This window comes from Haliotis rubra, unplaced genomic scaffold (assembly GCF_003918875.1).
Source record: "Haliotis rubra isolate DU_JTF1 unplaced genomic scaffold, ASM391887v1 Scf183, whole genome shotgun sequence".
Taxonomy (NCBI): domain Eukaryota; kingdom Metazoa; phylum Mollusca; class Gastropoda; order Lepetellida; family Haliotidae; genus Haliotis; species Haliotis rubra.
Genome location: NW_025765814.1, coordinates 1,377,151 through 1,390,690, shown reverse-complemented (window position 1 = coordinate 1,390,690; position 13,540 = coordinate 1,377,151). Strand labels below are relative to the sequence as shown.

General features: G+C 42.8%; 1 protein-coding gene across 1 annotated transcript in view; it reads left to right on the top strand.

The window, feature by feature from the left end:
• The window catches only part of LOC124273711 (spectrin beta chain, non-erythrocytic 2-like), a 155,466-nt gene that overhangs the window by 114,246 nt on the left and 27,680 nt on the right, over window positions 1-13,540 (top strand). The window contains 23 exon segments of the mRNA XM_046708997.1: window positions 116-255; window positions 386-408; window positions 411-508; window positions 787-933; window positions 1,398-1,571; window positions 1,681-1,770; window positions 1,907-2,037; window positions 2,621-2,807; window positions 3,170-3,370; window positions 4,610-4,726; window positions 4,965-5,078; window positions 5,747-5,929; window positions 6,153-6,413; window positions 6,764-6,874; window positions 7,007-7,186; window positions 7,808-8,011; window positions 8,738-8,887; window positions 9,832-10,031; window positions 10,791-10,881; window positions 11,608-11,763; window positions 12,251-12,442; window positions 12,847-12,933; window positions 13,147-13,265. Coding sequence (XP_046564953.1) covers window positions 116-255; window positions 386-408; window positions 411-508; window positions 787-933; window positions 1,398-1,571; window positions 1,681-1,770; window positions 1,907-2,037; window positions 2,621-2,807; window positions 3,170-3,370; window positions 4,610-4,726; window positions 4,965-5,078; window positions 5,747-5,929; window positions 6,153-6,413; window positions 6,764-6,874; window positions 7,007-7,186; window positions 7,808-8,011; window positions 8,738-8,887; window positions 9,832-10,031; window positions 10,791-10,881; window positions 11,608-11,763; window positions 12,251-12,442; window positions 12,847-12,933; window positions 13,147-13,265 — 3,356 coding nt within the window.

The window sequence follows — 13,540 nt, the reverse complement described above, 5'->3', positions numbered from 1 at the left end:
AGATCTTCGCTTTTGCTAGAACAATGATTTGTCACTTTCTTATATTCCTTGAATAAGGAAACTTGCTAATGGTTGTGCTGGACATGCTGACTTAATGCTGTGGGTTTTTATTCAGAGCACTATGGCAGATGTGGAATCATTGCTGCGGAGGCACGATGACTTCGAAGGCAAAGTCCAAGCACAAGATGAGAAAGTGAAAGGGCTTAAGGACCTTGCTGACAACCTGATCCAGGACAAACACCCAGACAGAGACCAGTGAGTTGTCTCCCCTTAGTTCCAGACAAACTTTGTGTTCTTTGTCAGCGGATGATTGAGAAAATCTGTTTTGATTGTGCTAAATGTGATATGTATGTGTATATTTTATGTGTATTTATATCCATTGCAGTATTAACAAGAGATGTAACCAGGTGCTGAGCGAAGAAACAAGGTCAAGGACAAAGCAGCTGATCGTCGCAAGGCTTTGTTGGAAGCTCAGAAATTCCAAGAGTTTAAACGTGATGGAAAAGAGGTGAGCTGTCAATCTTTCAAGTTACAATAGATGAATGATTTACATTTAATGGGAGGTTCCCCCACGTCCAAAAGGAAATAAACATGAAAAGCAGACAGTTTTGGATGATGCTTACCGGTATATTATAATGAAATTAATGAGCTTCACTGAATAAGAACATAGGTCCATGACTTCAATACAATGATGCTGCCTTGGTCTGACCAGTGAGCAGTAAGGATGTTCTGACTGTGCATCTGTTATCACTATGGGCTATATGCAGGACTATCTATCTGTTACAGCTGTCTGACTGGATGAAGGAGAAGTACAAGACAGCCACAGACGACTCCTACAAAGATCTGTCCAACCTCATGGCCAAGCTGCAGAAGCACCAGGCGTTCGAAGCTGAGTTGAAGTCAAACAATGACAGACTGCAGGCTCTAAATCAGGTCAGCATGTGCGAATCTCTGGCTCAAAGTGTGAAATTTGATGATGTACTTCGTTGAATATTAACCCAAAAGGTGAATTAGTGTTAAGTTTTCAGTGAATCTGATACACCTGGAAACACTAGTTACCAACTAATATTGACGTGAGACCCTCAGTAATCAATGATGAGGAAATGTCAGTCGCTAGCAAGGTTGTACGATATTATCATTTTGTGGAAGAGCCACCAAACTACACTCAAAAACAAAGGTACAGTTTTTGATTGATAAAGACATATTTTGACAATTTTGTGTTAATTACCTTCAAAATTGATATATTTTGTTTAATTTTACAACCTGCCTGTGGCATATTGGCCAATAAGATCAGTAAAACAAGAAACTATCTTACCTTTAGCACTTGAAAGTTCTTAAAATGAGCTGGGCTTGGTATCCTTTGTACAAGTGTTTGATGATCAGAGTTGTGTTTCCAGGATGGAAAGAAGATGATTGGTGATGGTCACTACGCTGCTCCGGAGATCAAGGAGATCTCAGAGAAGCTGAACAGGGAGTGGGCAGACTTGAATGAGAAAGCAGCAGACAAGGGGAGGAAACTCCGCGAAGCAACACAGCAGCAGACACTCAATAGAGCTTTGGAGGATGCACAGGTATGTAGTTGATGTTGATGTACATGTTTGATGGAAAGTTATTAATAAGAGGCAAAACAGCTGAACATTCTGTGATGCATGATATCATCAAATGTGTTTCTCTTTGCAGGCTAAGCTCGATGAAATGGAGAAGTCTGTTGCTAACCCGGATGTTGGCTCAGATTTGAGAGGAGTCAAGAATCTGCTCATGAAACATCAGGTTCGATATTTTCTGTCTGTTTTTAACATTAAAAGCTATAGATATGTACTTCTGATGATTTAAAGTTTGGTTTAAAGGATCACAGAATCAGATCACGCTTACAGTCATTTCGGAAATATGTTTTGCTACGTTTCAGAATCTTGAAACGGACTTGTCAACTCTTTCCGGCACAATTCAAACAATTGTGGCTCAGGGCAAGGAAATGGCCGACAAAGGTCACTACAACTCTGCTGATATCATCCGAGCTGTTGACGCCTTCAACAGAAGGTTAGTAGTAGCTGATCTAGTCACTTTCAGTCAAACATTGATTCTGCAGAAAATTTGGTGAACTTGCCATAAATATATTGTTCGAATTTCAAGGAAGTATTTAAGCTCCAAGTTTGGATTATGGAGGACAGTTTAGCATTGTGAATAATCAATTATTCGTGTATTTCTTTTTTGGTTCTAATTTTAAGAATTTGTGTCAAAATTTAAAATGGACACCATACTCACCTGATTGAGAGGGGAGAGGAAGTAGTGCTTGTCACAAACTGTATTGTATTATGTTTAGTAGGATCAGCTCATTAGAATAATTATGGTGTTCACAATTTGAAGTGCCATTGCTCTTCACTTTGAAGAGGGGCAAGGGTCTCTGGTGCTGCACCCCTTTAGAGTTGCATTCCTAAGCATACTAGGAACTTGTCTGTGTGGGATCAAATACAAGATTCACCCTGACAATATTTCTTTGTCAACAGCAAACCCATGTTTCACGGTTTCACCAAAGTGTAAAATGTCTAGTACCCCTCACTAAGCTGACATGACCCAAATACTGTTAGCAGCAGAGTTAAACTAAACTGCCTTTGCCACTCAGATTTAAGAAGCTGGAGCCAGCTGTGGCAGCTCGCAAACAGAAGCTGCAGGAGTCGCTACAGCTGCACCAGTTTGTGTTCGACGCGGATAACGAGCTGCAGTGGATCAAGGAGCACCTGCCTGCAGCGGCATCACAAGACATGGGCAAAAACCTCATCGACGCCCAGAAACTTCACAAGAAACACCAGGTGGGAGAGCCAGTTTTGTGATGTTTCCAACTTTTGTTTAAATGTGGTGCAGATTTCCTCGTTCAGTGTTCAGTATGTGTCGTGAGGTTTATATATTTACCAGTTGTACAGTGTGGTCTCTCAGCACCAACACATGTTCAACCAATGCATGGTTTGGGCATATTTTATGTGTCCCAAATTGGCATAAATATTACCAGTTTACTATATATTATTAAAAACTCAAACTGACCAATGTTTCATCAAGATGAATCTATGAAAACCTGATTTTCTTTCTTAACATTAATATGTTATATATTTTTTAAATTAGATTTAATGAGAAAGTTTTTTCCTGTGGAAATAATTAATTTGGTCATTCTTGTCAGGATCTTGACCGTGAGATTCAAGGCCACCAACCAAGCATTGACAAAGTTTTGAGCACCGGAGACAAGCTGATCGATGACAAACACTTTGCCTCCAAACCCATCAGAGACAAGTGTCAGGAGCTTCAGGTGTCCTGGGATGATCTCCTCAAGAAGTCCAAGAACAAGAAAAAGAACCTTGACATCTCGCTGCAAACTCAGAAGGTCAGACTCCTTGCTCTCCATGTATCCTTGTCTCCTACTGGCTGCCTTTATTACCTCCCCCACCACCCTTGATTGTCTCCAGTATTTCAGCTCCCTGACCACCCTTATTTGACTCCCCATCCACCCCTGATTGCCTCCCTTGATTGAGCTCCCTAACCATCCCTGATTGCCTCCTTTGATTGACTCCCTGACCACCCTTGATTGCCTCCCTTAATTACCTCCCCCCCCACCACCCCAGATGGCCTCCCTTGATTGAGCTCCCTAACCACCCCTGATTGATTCCCCGACCTCCCTTGATTGACTCCCCTGACCACCCTTGATTGCCTCCCTTAATTACTCCTCCCCGACCACCCCAGATGGCCTCCCTTGATTGCCTCCCTAACCACTCCTGATTGATTCCCCGACCACCCTTGACTGACTCCCTGACCATCCTTGATTGCCTCCCTTAATTACCTCCCCGACCACACCAGATTACCTCCCTTGATTGCCTCCCTCACCACCCTTGATTGATTCCCCGACCACCCTTGATTGACTCTCCAACCACCCTTGATTGTCTCCAGTATTTCAGCTCCCTGACCACCCTTATTTGACTCCCCATCCACCCCTGATTGCCTCCCTTGATTGAGCTCCCTAACCACCCGATTGCCTCCTTTGATTGACTCCCTGACCACCCTTGATTGCCTCCCTTAATTACCCCCACCCCACCACCCCAGATGGCCTCCCTTGATTGAGCTCCCTGACCACCCAGATTGCCTCCCTTGATTGAACTCCCTAACCACCCAAGATTGCCTCCCTTGATTAAACTCCCTCACCACCCTTGATTGATTCCATGATCACCCTTGATTGCCTCCCTCGATTGATGGACTCCTCGACCACCCTTCATTGTCTCCCTTGATGGACTCCCCAACCACCCTTGGTTGCCACCCTTGATTGAGCTCCTGACCACCCTTGATTGCCTCCCTGACCACTCTTCACCACCCTTGATTGAATGCTTCCCTGACCATACATTTATTACATGATTGATTCTTGCTGCTAGATCATGTCCCCAGTACTACATTTTATCATAAGAACTGACATTGTTCTTAGTCAGGACCAACAAGGTAGACTGGCCAATACTGTCAGACACTGTTGTCAGGCTAGCTTCATATTGCAGGAATATTGATGAAAGTTGCATCACTCATTATTACCCAAGTAAGGCAAGTATTCATGTATTCCTTACTCTGTTGATGACTGTTCCAGTACCTGTCTGAGGTGGCAGAGGTCGAGGCCTGGATCAACGAGAGGATGTCCCTTGCCTCCAGCACAGACTATGGAAGGGATGAGAATGCGGCAGACAAGATGCTGGCCAAAAATAAGGTATGGGGTCAACACACGGAGAATACATTGTTAAGTGAACAAAGAGCTTCATAATCTAGAATGATGTGAAGGAGTAAGACCTTCAATTTCCATTTACCAAATATTTTAATCTGACTTTGATGGCAAAGGTTTCATATCATGTGTCATACTCTTCTTTTCTTTCATAATGTTTTTCTAAAATATCTTAAGAGTAAATGTGTTGAGAACAGTTATCTTATGGTTAGTTATTTTGTTGCAGGTTTTAGAAACTGACATTCAGACATACTCAGGAATCGTTACCAGCCTGGGCAAGGAGTCCTCCAGGCTGTTCAAGCTGGGATCAGCAGATCCATCTCTGCTGAAGAAGACTCAGGTAAACTGACCATCTCACTGACATACTGACTGTTGACGTGGTCTAGTGGATACAGCCTCTGCTTGGAGCGCAGAAAGCTGGTGGTTCCATCCCCAGGCCATGTACCAAAGGGTGTAGAAAGACGTTTTTTGTTTCCCTACCTGGCGCTTGTCATTAAAGGATATAACAGGAGCTGGTCAAGCAGTACAAGCACACGCACGCACGCACGCACGCACGCACGCACACACACACACACACACACACATGCATGCAAATCAGTACATGAGCAAAATACCCTTGAACCCAATTTCATCTCACACTAACTTTACCATACGATATGCATGGGACAGGTTAGTCCAGGGGATTTCTTTCTTAGTAGATACACTGTCCAAATCATTCTGGGATGATAGATGATGATGTGGAGGACAGCAGCTGACCTCCATACTCCGTATTCCCCTGCCTGCATCACATGCACTGACATAATGGGGAGATAACCCAGGATACCAAAGTTCTGAAGTCATGCTATTGGAAGTCTTAAGTTTCAGAGTTTTAACATAGGGTTATGTCCAGGTTTCTTGGATTTCATCAGATTTTTTATAGACATCAATGTTGAGTTGTCAAGGAATGTTTTTCAGTCTTCACTATTTCCACCAGTTTCCAAAGAGACAGTTTAGTATCTATTGTTACAGGACAATCTCCAGGACAACCTCAACAAGCTCCGTCGCTTGGCAGCGGAGAGGACGCGCAACCTCGAACACTCCAAGAGTCTCCACGCCTACATGCGTGAGAGTGAGGAGTTCGAGGAGTGGATCAACGAGCAGATGCAAACTGCATGCTCTGAGGAATATGGCCAAGATTACGAACATCTTCAGGTGATTAACCTTCTGTTGTTACATGGAATGAAGTTATATTTGGTAATGTTACCTGTGAAGTTTTTTAATCATCCATGGTTGTTAACAAAAATTAATTGCACCACTAAAACAGTGATTATCTGACAAATTACTTACAAAAGTGCTCAGTGGTAGAACTTTGATTAACTTTTTTCATGGTGTAAATTATTCAATTTACATTAATTTCTATGTCTTTTTTCTACAGATCTTGAAAAGTAAGTTTGAAGAGTTTAAGCGTAAGGTGGAGGCTGGTTCTGAGAGATTCAATCGATGTGAGCGCCTCGCCAAGTGGCTCCTGGATGACAAGGGACCTCACACTGTGCAGGTGCAGCAGAGGCAGGAGCACCTGCGTGATGCTTGGAACACCCTGCTGGAGCAGATCGAGTCCCGCGACTCCAAGCTACAGGGGGCGGAGGACATTCATAGATTCAACCGAGATGTAGAGGAGGCTTTGTCAAGGATTCAGGTAAGGAAAATGAATGGAGAGTGGCAGACACAAATAACGACATGTATGAGTACTGTTGGTATGATGATCATGCTATTGACCTTGTCAATACAGTCAGTGACCATTTGTCTGGTACCAAATTTCCATGTGCAGAGTTGCATCCCTTAGCAATACCAGGATCTGCTAGTTGTTGAAATAATTCCTGATTTGCCTTGGCATGATGTTTGTCCTTGGTTTGTCAACTGTATGTCTACTTCTGGTTGTCACCAACACAGATGACTGGTATCCATGGAGTTTTTCTTGTAATAATTATTTTAAATAAGACCCCACTTGAATGAGACACGTCAGGTATCTGAAGGCATATATTGCAGGAGAAGGAGTCCAGCATCCCTGATGATCTAGGCCGTGACTACTACACCACCCAGAAGTACCTCAAGAAACACGAGGCTTTCGAGAATGAACTGGTTGCCCTTGAAGCTCAGGTAGATATTCCAGTAGCTTACAGCCATGGTCACTTTATGCACACAAACATTACAACACAAACTCATGTTTTAAAGATATCTTTTGCGTTTCTGAGATAAGCTAATGTTCCCTTCTCTCCTCCACATGAACAGCTCCAGATCCTGATTGATGACTCTGGGCGCCTGCAGGAGGCGTACCCCGGGGAAAATGCCGACCAGATCGAGGAGCTGCAGGCTGCTGTGGTGGACCACTGGGGCCACCTACAGGAGAGGGCAGAGATCCGCAAGGGCCAGCTACTGGCTGCTGCTGACCTCCACAAGTTCAACGCTTCTGTAAGTAGACCACAGCAGTGCTGCATTTAGTGTCTGTACTTTGTCACTGGTCCAACCTGGACATTTATTCATTCTACAACTGTCCAGGCCATGTTCTTTAAGGAATGGGGGTTGGGGATATGCTAATGGTTAAAGCATTCGCTCGTCGCACTGAAGTCCCAGGTTCGATTCCCCACATGGGTAAAATGTGTGAAGCCCATTTCTGGTGTACCCCACCATGATATGGCTGGAATATTGCTAAAAGCGGTTCTTAAAGGTATGTTAAATTCAACTGTCATGACTCGATTACAGTGGCACTAATGGTCAGAGCTCATGATTCCTTAGTTTACGATAGAGGGTCTAGTGTTTGCTCTACTTATTTTAGATAAATCCAAGAGGTTGTATGATATGAGGATTGTCATTGCACAGAGATTTCAGTTGTACATTTCTATGTTCTCACAAACATGATACTAGTAGGGTTGGCTGCAATGGAAAATTCTCCTGGCTTGATCACAGATGTTGCTGGTACAACAAGTGCACATCAGTGATGCTGAGGCCTTGTTTTCCATTGTTTGTTTAATGTATGGAAGCACTGTTTCATGTCGGACAGGTTTGTAATGTATGATACCATCTGTATCCCAGGTGCGTGACCTGCTCGGCTGGGCCAAGGCTACGGAGCGAGAGATGCTGGCAGAGAAGACTGTGCGAGATGCACAGGCCGCTGACCTGCTGCGTACCCGACAAGACGAGATCCGTGCTGAGATAGACGCTAGAGGAAGCACATTTGACGCAGTCATCGGCACAGGACTAGCCATGATAGAGAATGGACACTATGCAAGTGAAGAGGTCAGTACTAGCTGCGGACACAGCTAGTTGTTACTTTAGATTTGTTGCACTTAGCTGAATTTTGAAGTATGGAAGGTTATCATTTTCTGTGGTAATTCTCATTCTGTATATATTATGGCTTTTACTTCCACTTCATCCCATGAAGATCAAGGTTAGAATTGGTCTTCAACAACGCATGTTTGTCGTAAGAGACTACTAACGGGGTCTGGTCCCATATCCCAATTGCGTAGATCTATGCCCATGCTGTTAATCACTTGATTGTCTGGTCCAGACTCTAATATTTGCCGACAGCTGTGGTATAGCTGGAATATTGTTCAGTGAGGCCTTAAATAACAAACAAACAAACAAACAAACTTCTACATCATGTTATGGGTGATGTAGTACAATGTCTTCTGTGGAATATATTATCAATGAACACAGATAAATAATGGATTTATTAATACTTTCAATGCAACGTTTGGATACACCCTCCATCAAGCAAAGGACTTGCTACCACAAGCAAAATCTGACTCCATTAAGTAGTGGAGTAGCTTTGTGGTTAGAGTGTTTGCTGGTCATCCCAGAGACCTGAGTTTGATTCTCCACACAGTGTGGCGCTTGCTGTGCCTGGAGTGTTGCTTAAGGTAGCCTCTGTCCAGTTCATAACTTCTCTTGACTGATGTTCTGCAGTGATTTCCTGACGGCATACTTCTTTGTACTGAGTTATTTCTATGTTACAATGAGCAGATTTCGGACAAGGTGAACGAGGTGCAGCGGATGCAGGAGCGGCTCGTGGCCACCTGGAACAAGAGGAAGGAGTACTACGACCAGCTATATGATGTCCAGATCTTCCTTCGCGATGCTGAGCAACTTAACACTCTCAGTTCATCCCAGGAGGTAGGTAGAGAAACTCTAGTTTATGAAATATTTTTTAATGAGTCTAGACATATACTGTTCAAGGGAAGTTAAAGAACATCTGAATCTGTCATGGTCTATAATATAAAATAACTTGTTGTTCTCTATTTTCTTTTTGTAGTATATATCAGTTGTAATTATATAATTAAAATGAATTCATTTCATGCTTATTTAATAACTCAAAGTTGATTTTGTTTTAAACTTATTTTAGGGACCATTCATAATTTATTGCTAGGGGGGTAGATGATGATTTTATTGAGAAGCATATACAATGTGAATGACCTCCCTTAAAATTTATGTGCAAAATAAGTGATCCCCCCCCTGCATGTCATGTACAAAATCAATGACACCCCCTCCTCCCATAATTTCTAAGCGTAATTTTAAAATATTTTATGTACAAAATTGATGAACCCACCCCCACTCCCCTAAGTACATGTGTACAAAATTGATGACCCCCCTAATGCGTGTACAAAATTTATGACCAGAACAAAATGGGTGAACACCCCCACCCACCCCCACCCACCCCTTAAAATCATTGCCCACCTACCACCACCACCACCACCCACCCCCACAGCCATAAATTATGAACGGTCCCTTATGAAACAGTGTCTTCCGTCACCACCCCCAGTCATGTTTAGTGTGATTTGTTAGAAGCAGTGAACCAAGAGGTAACCCTTGTAAATCCATGACAATGAGATGTGTCCGATGTGAGTTCTGTGTGATGTTCCAATCTGCATTGTGCAACATGTCACAGGTTGGAGTAGTCTAGTGGTTAGGGCATTTGCTTGTCAAGCTGAAGACCAGGGTTCGTTTCCCCACAAGGGCACATTGTGTGAAGCCCATTTTTGGTGTTTCCCACCAGATTATTGCTGGAATCATGCTAAAAGTGGCGTAAACTCCAACTTATTCACTCACTCATGTCACAGGTGTATCTGGCCAGTCCCGACTCAGCAGAGTCTGTGGAGCAGGTGGAGGGGCTCCTGAGGAAACACGAGGCGTTTGAGAAGGTGCTGGAGACGCAGGAGGAGAAACTGTCAGCAGTCACAGCTCACGGACAACAGCTGGTGACAGACAACCATTTCGAGGCTCAGACTGTACAGAAAACTATGGCTGCTGTCAATCAGAGGTATGTAGTTATTCACTGAATGTGGAACTATGAAGCAAACATATTGTCAAGCTAATTTAAAAGAAGGATAATGTCAATAAGCTGGAAATTAGTCTTTGTGTTTTGATGTCGATAGTCATGACTATGTTGGAGGGCATTGATTCCCAATTGGTCTAAGGTGCCACAACCCGTGAAGATCTGGATTAGAATTAATCTTCAGTAACCCATGCTTGTCATAAGAGGTGACTAACGGGATCAGGTGGTCAGGCTCACTGACTTGGTTGACACTTTACTGCATCCCAATTGTGCAGGTTGATGCTCAAGCTGTTAATCACTGGATTGTCTGGTGCAGACTGGATTATTTACATACTGCTGCCATATAGCTGGGATAATGCTGAGTGCGTCGTAAAACTAAACTCACTCAGTCGCTAGGGTGCCACATTTCGCTGTGCAGAGTTGTTGCCCTTGGTTATGCCATAAACCTGATTGAGGGTTTGAACTCTAGTTCACCCAATTATGTTTCAAGGTTTGTCAGGATCAAACCTACCATTGCTCGTTGGTTGAACCACAGGAACAAAATGTCTCAAGACTGCACTGCAGGCTTTTTTTCCATATCCGACTGAGATGCTGTGATGTAACTGGACTTGAACACAACTCACTCACTTATACACCTCATGCAGATTTACAGATTGACTCACCACATCCTGATATGTTCTAGCCATAGTTTCCACAGTTTCATTGTTCGATATTCATTGCGTTTTTTTATTATTTATTGTCCAGACGAGGTCATATCAAAGATTTGAGTTCCCAGAGAAAGAACAGAATATCAGACAACATGTTATATGCCAACTTCAACAGAGATGTTGCTGAGGTGAGTGTCACTGTGTCTCTTCAAGGCAGCATCATAAAGTGGACCTCACATAAACCACCAGTCTCCTAATGGCATGAAGCCTACTTGAGTTACTGGTCCTGGGATACCTGGATGATGAGATATACTAAGTTGTCTTTATGCCTTGGGCCCTAACAAATTTGTGATGAGTCAGCATCATTGTGGCCATTACACACTGGTCCATTGTGTGCATGAGACGGTGTTTACTGTTTATCCCTCAGTGTGGGTATTGTAGAACCACAGACAGTTGTTGTGATCATACAGGACTCGAGTGTCCGACATGGAGGATATTGTAGCACTTTGCGATGATCTTAAAGTATGGACAAGGGCATGCTTCATGTGACATTCATTTGAAATTATAAATGATAAGAGAAGGCCACAGTTTTTGAAAATTTATTGCAGAAAAATAACCCTTGTGCAATTCAGCAGAAAAGATGATATTGTATTTGAATATTTTTAGATCTAGGGACACAATATTTACGGGTGTTCATGGGTTTGAATTCTGCTAATTTATTTTCTTGGTGTGTTTACATCTGTGGATTTTGCCAGAGTGGTAACCGTCTAATACCTGCATTACTTAGGGCTTTCCTCCCATGCTAGGATTACATGCTCTGATGTGACTGGAATACCATTCAGAGTGGCATAAAACCCAACTCTCACCACTATCGTCCATGTTACCTTGATGTTAATGTCTCTCCCATGTGGCAGGCTGAAGGCTGGATTGACGACAAGCTGAAGGTGGCGTATGAGGACGACTTCCAGGACGTCACTGACCTGTACGACAAGATGAAGAAGCTACAGAAGCATCAAGCTTTTGAGGCCGAGATTGTGGCCAACACTGACAGGATCAGTAAGATCAAGGAGGTATGCCTATAGTCACATAATGCCTCAGCTGTAATCACTGATAACATGAGTGCAGCCACAGGGCCAGCTCTACCACCAACTGTAGTTCCATGCCATTGTGTCTCTGTTCCATTAGTGGCAAACATCTACAATGTATGTTACTGTACCTTGTCCTATAATTTAAATGTGGACTTAAGTTCAAACTGCTCACTTCGCTGGCGATCAGTTGCCTCACTCTGAGAGTGTGGGTTCAAATACCGGATGGAACTCCACCCCCAAAAGTATTAGAATCTATACTTTACTGAGAAAGAGTAATCCCAAATATAACTTGTGTTACATTTGACCACTTTCTAAAGAACATTGTGTATTCATGCTCACATCTTGTTCATCGATTCTTTTTAACCAGAAATTCAAAATTCGTGAGTAGAAAATCAGTGGCATGACATGAATGTTATTTTACCTATTTTAGAATATACACATGCTAACTGTGATCTGTTCTTCCTCCCAGCAAGGAGATCTCCTCATACAAAAGCGGCACCAGGCTTCAGGAGATATCCGGCAGTGCCTGCAGACACTCACGGCTAAGTGGAACGAGCTGCTGCAGGCTTCCACCAACAGGGGTCGTGGTCTGGGCGAGGCCAAGGACATCCTGGAGTTCAACGAGCAGGTGGACAGAGTTGAAATGTGGATCAGAGAAAAGGTGAGATGGGTTGTCTGTTGATAATCAAGTAAGTTTAGTCAGTTAAGTAGAACACATTTGTAATTGTACGGAAATATCAATTATGAAAGATGCATTGAATATTAATGCCATTATAGATGAGACTACTTGTTTTGAATGTTCATCAGTATAAATTTTGTAAAACAAGTCATGTTTTCTTATTGTGGTTCTTTTTGGTCAATTTAACAAACATTATGATTTTGTCAAGGCAGTATTGAAAATAGTGTCTTGAAATATATTTTTAAATGTGATTACAAAATATCAACATAAAAATGTCAAGCATATGGTAATTTAGATATTCAATCTGGAGTATGTGTTCCCTGTATTATTTAAGTAGTGTTGACTAGTCTGCAAGCTTCTCTCACAATACCTATTTGTCCTCCCAGGAAACCCTGGTGAGTGCAGGCAACATGGGGCGTGACTACGAGCACTGCGTGGAGCTGCAGAAGAAGGTCAACAACCAGGAGTCTGCTGTAAGTCATCCTCATCCTTTCCTTCACATAATTTCTAAAGAATTTGTCAGAATGCAAGTCATGGGAACATGTTGACACCAGAATAACTTGAATGAATCCTGGCTGATAAGTCAGTGGGGCCTAAAGAGTTTGTATAAAGAAGTCACTGCTTAATACCCAGCTACAGATTTATGCATACCTAGAGTTGAAACCATGTCGGGATGTTTGTTGCAGGGCATTACTGTAGACGAGAAGCGTATCAAGGCCATCAATGACCTGGCTGACAGACTCGTGTCCCAGGGACGCACAGACACCAAGGCGGTCAAACAGAGGCGGGACAATATGAACAAACAGTGAGTGGACAGACAGCTTCATTAACAGATTTCTATCTATTTCTCAATTAGCTTGACAACTTATGTTACATTTTCCTCCTAGACATGGACACAGGGTTCATAACTGGCACAATGCAATGTACGGAATTACTTCCCTTTGATAGTCCTGGATTCACTGGTGAGGGAAAGAATCTGTCAGCACAGACTAATGCATGGATTTCCAAGCGTTACATGTCTACAGTAAATATGTTTCAACACATTATGCTTGCACACAGTGATATACCAGAACTATTATT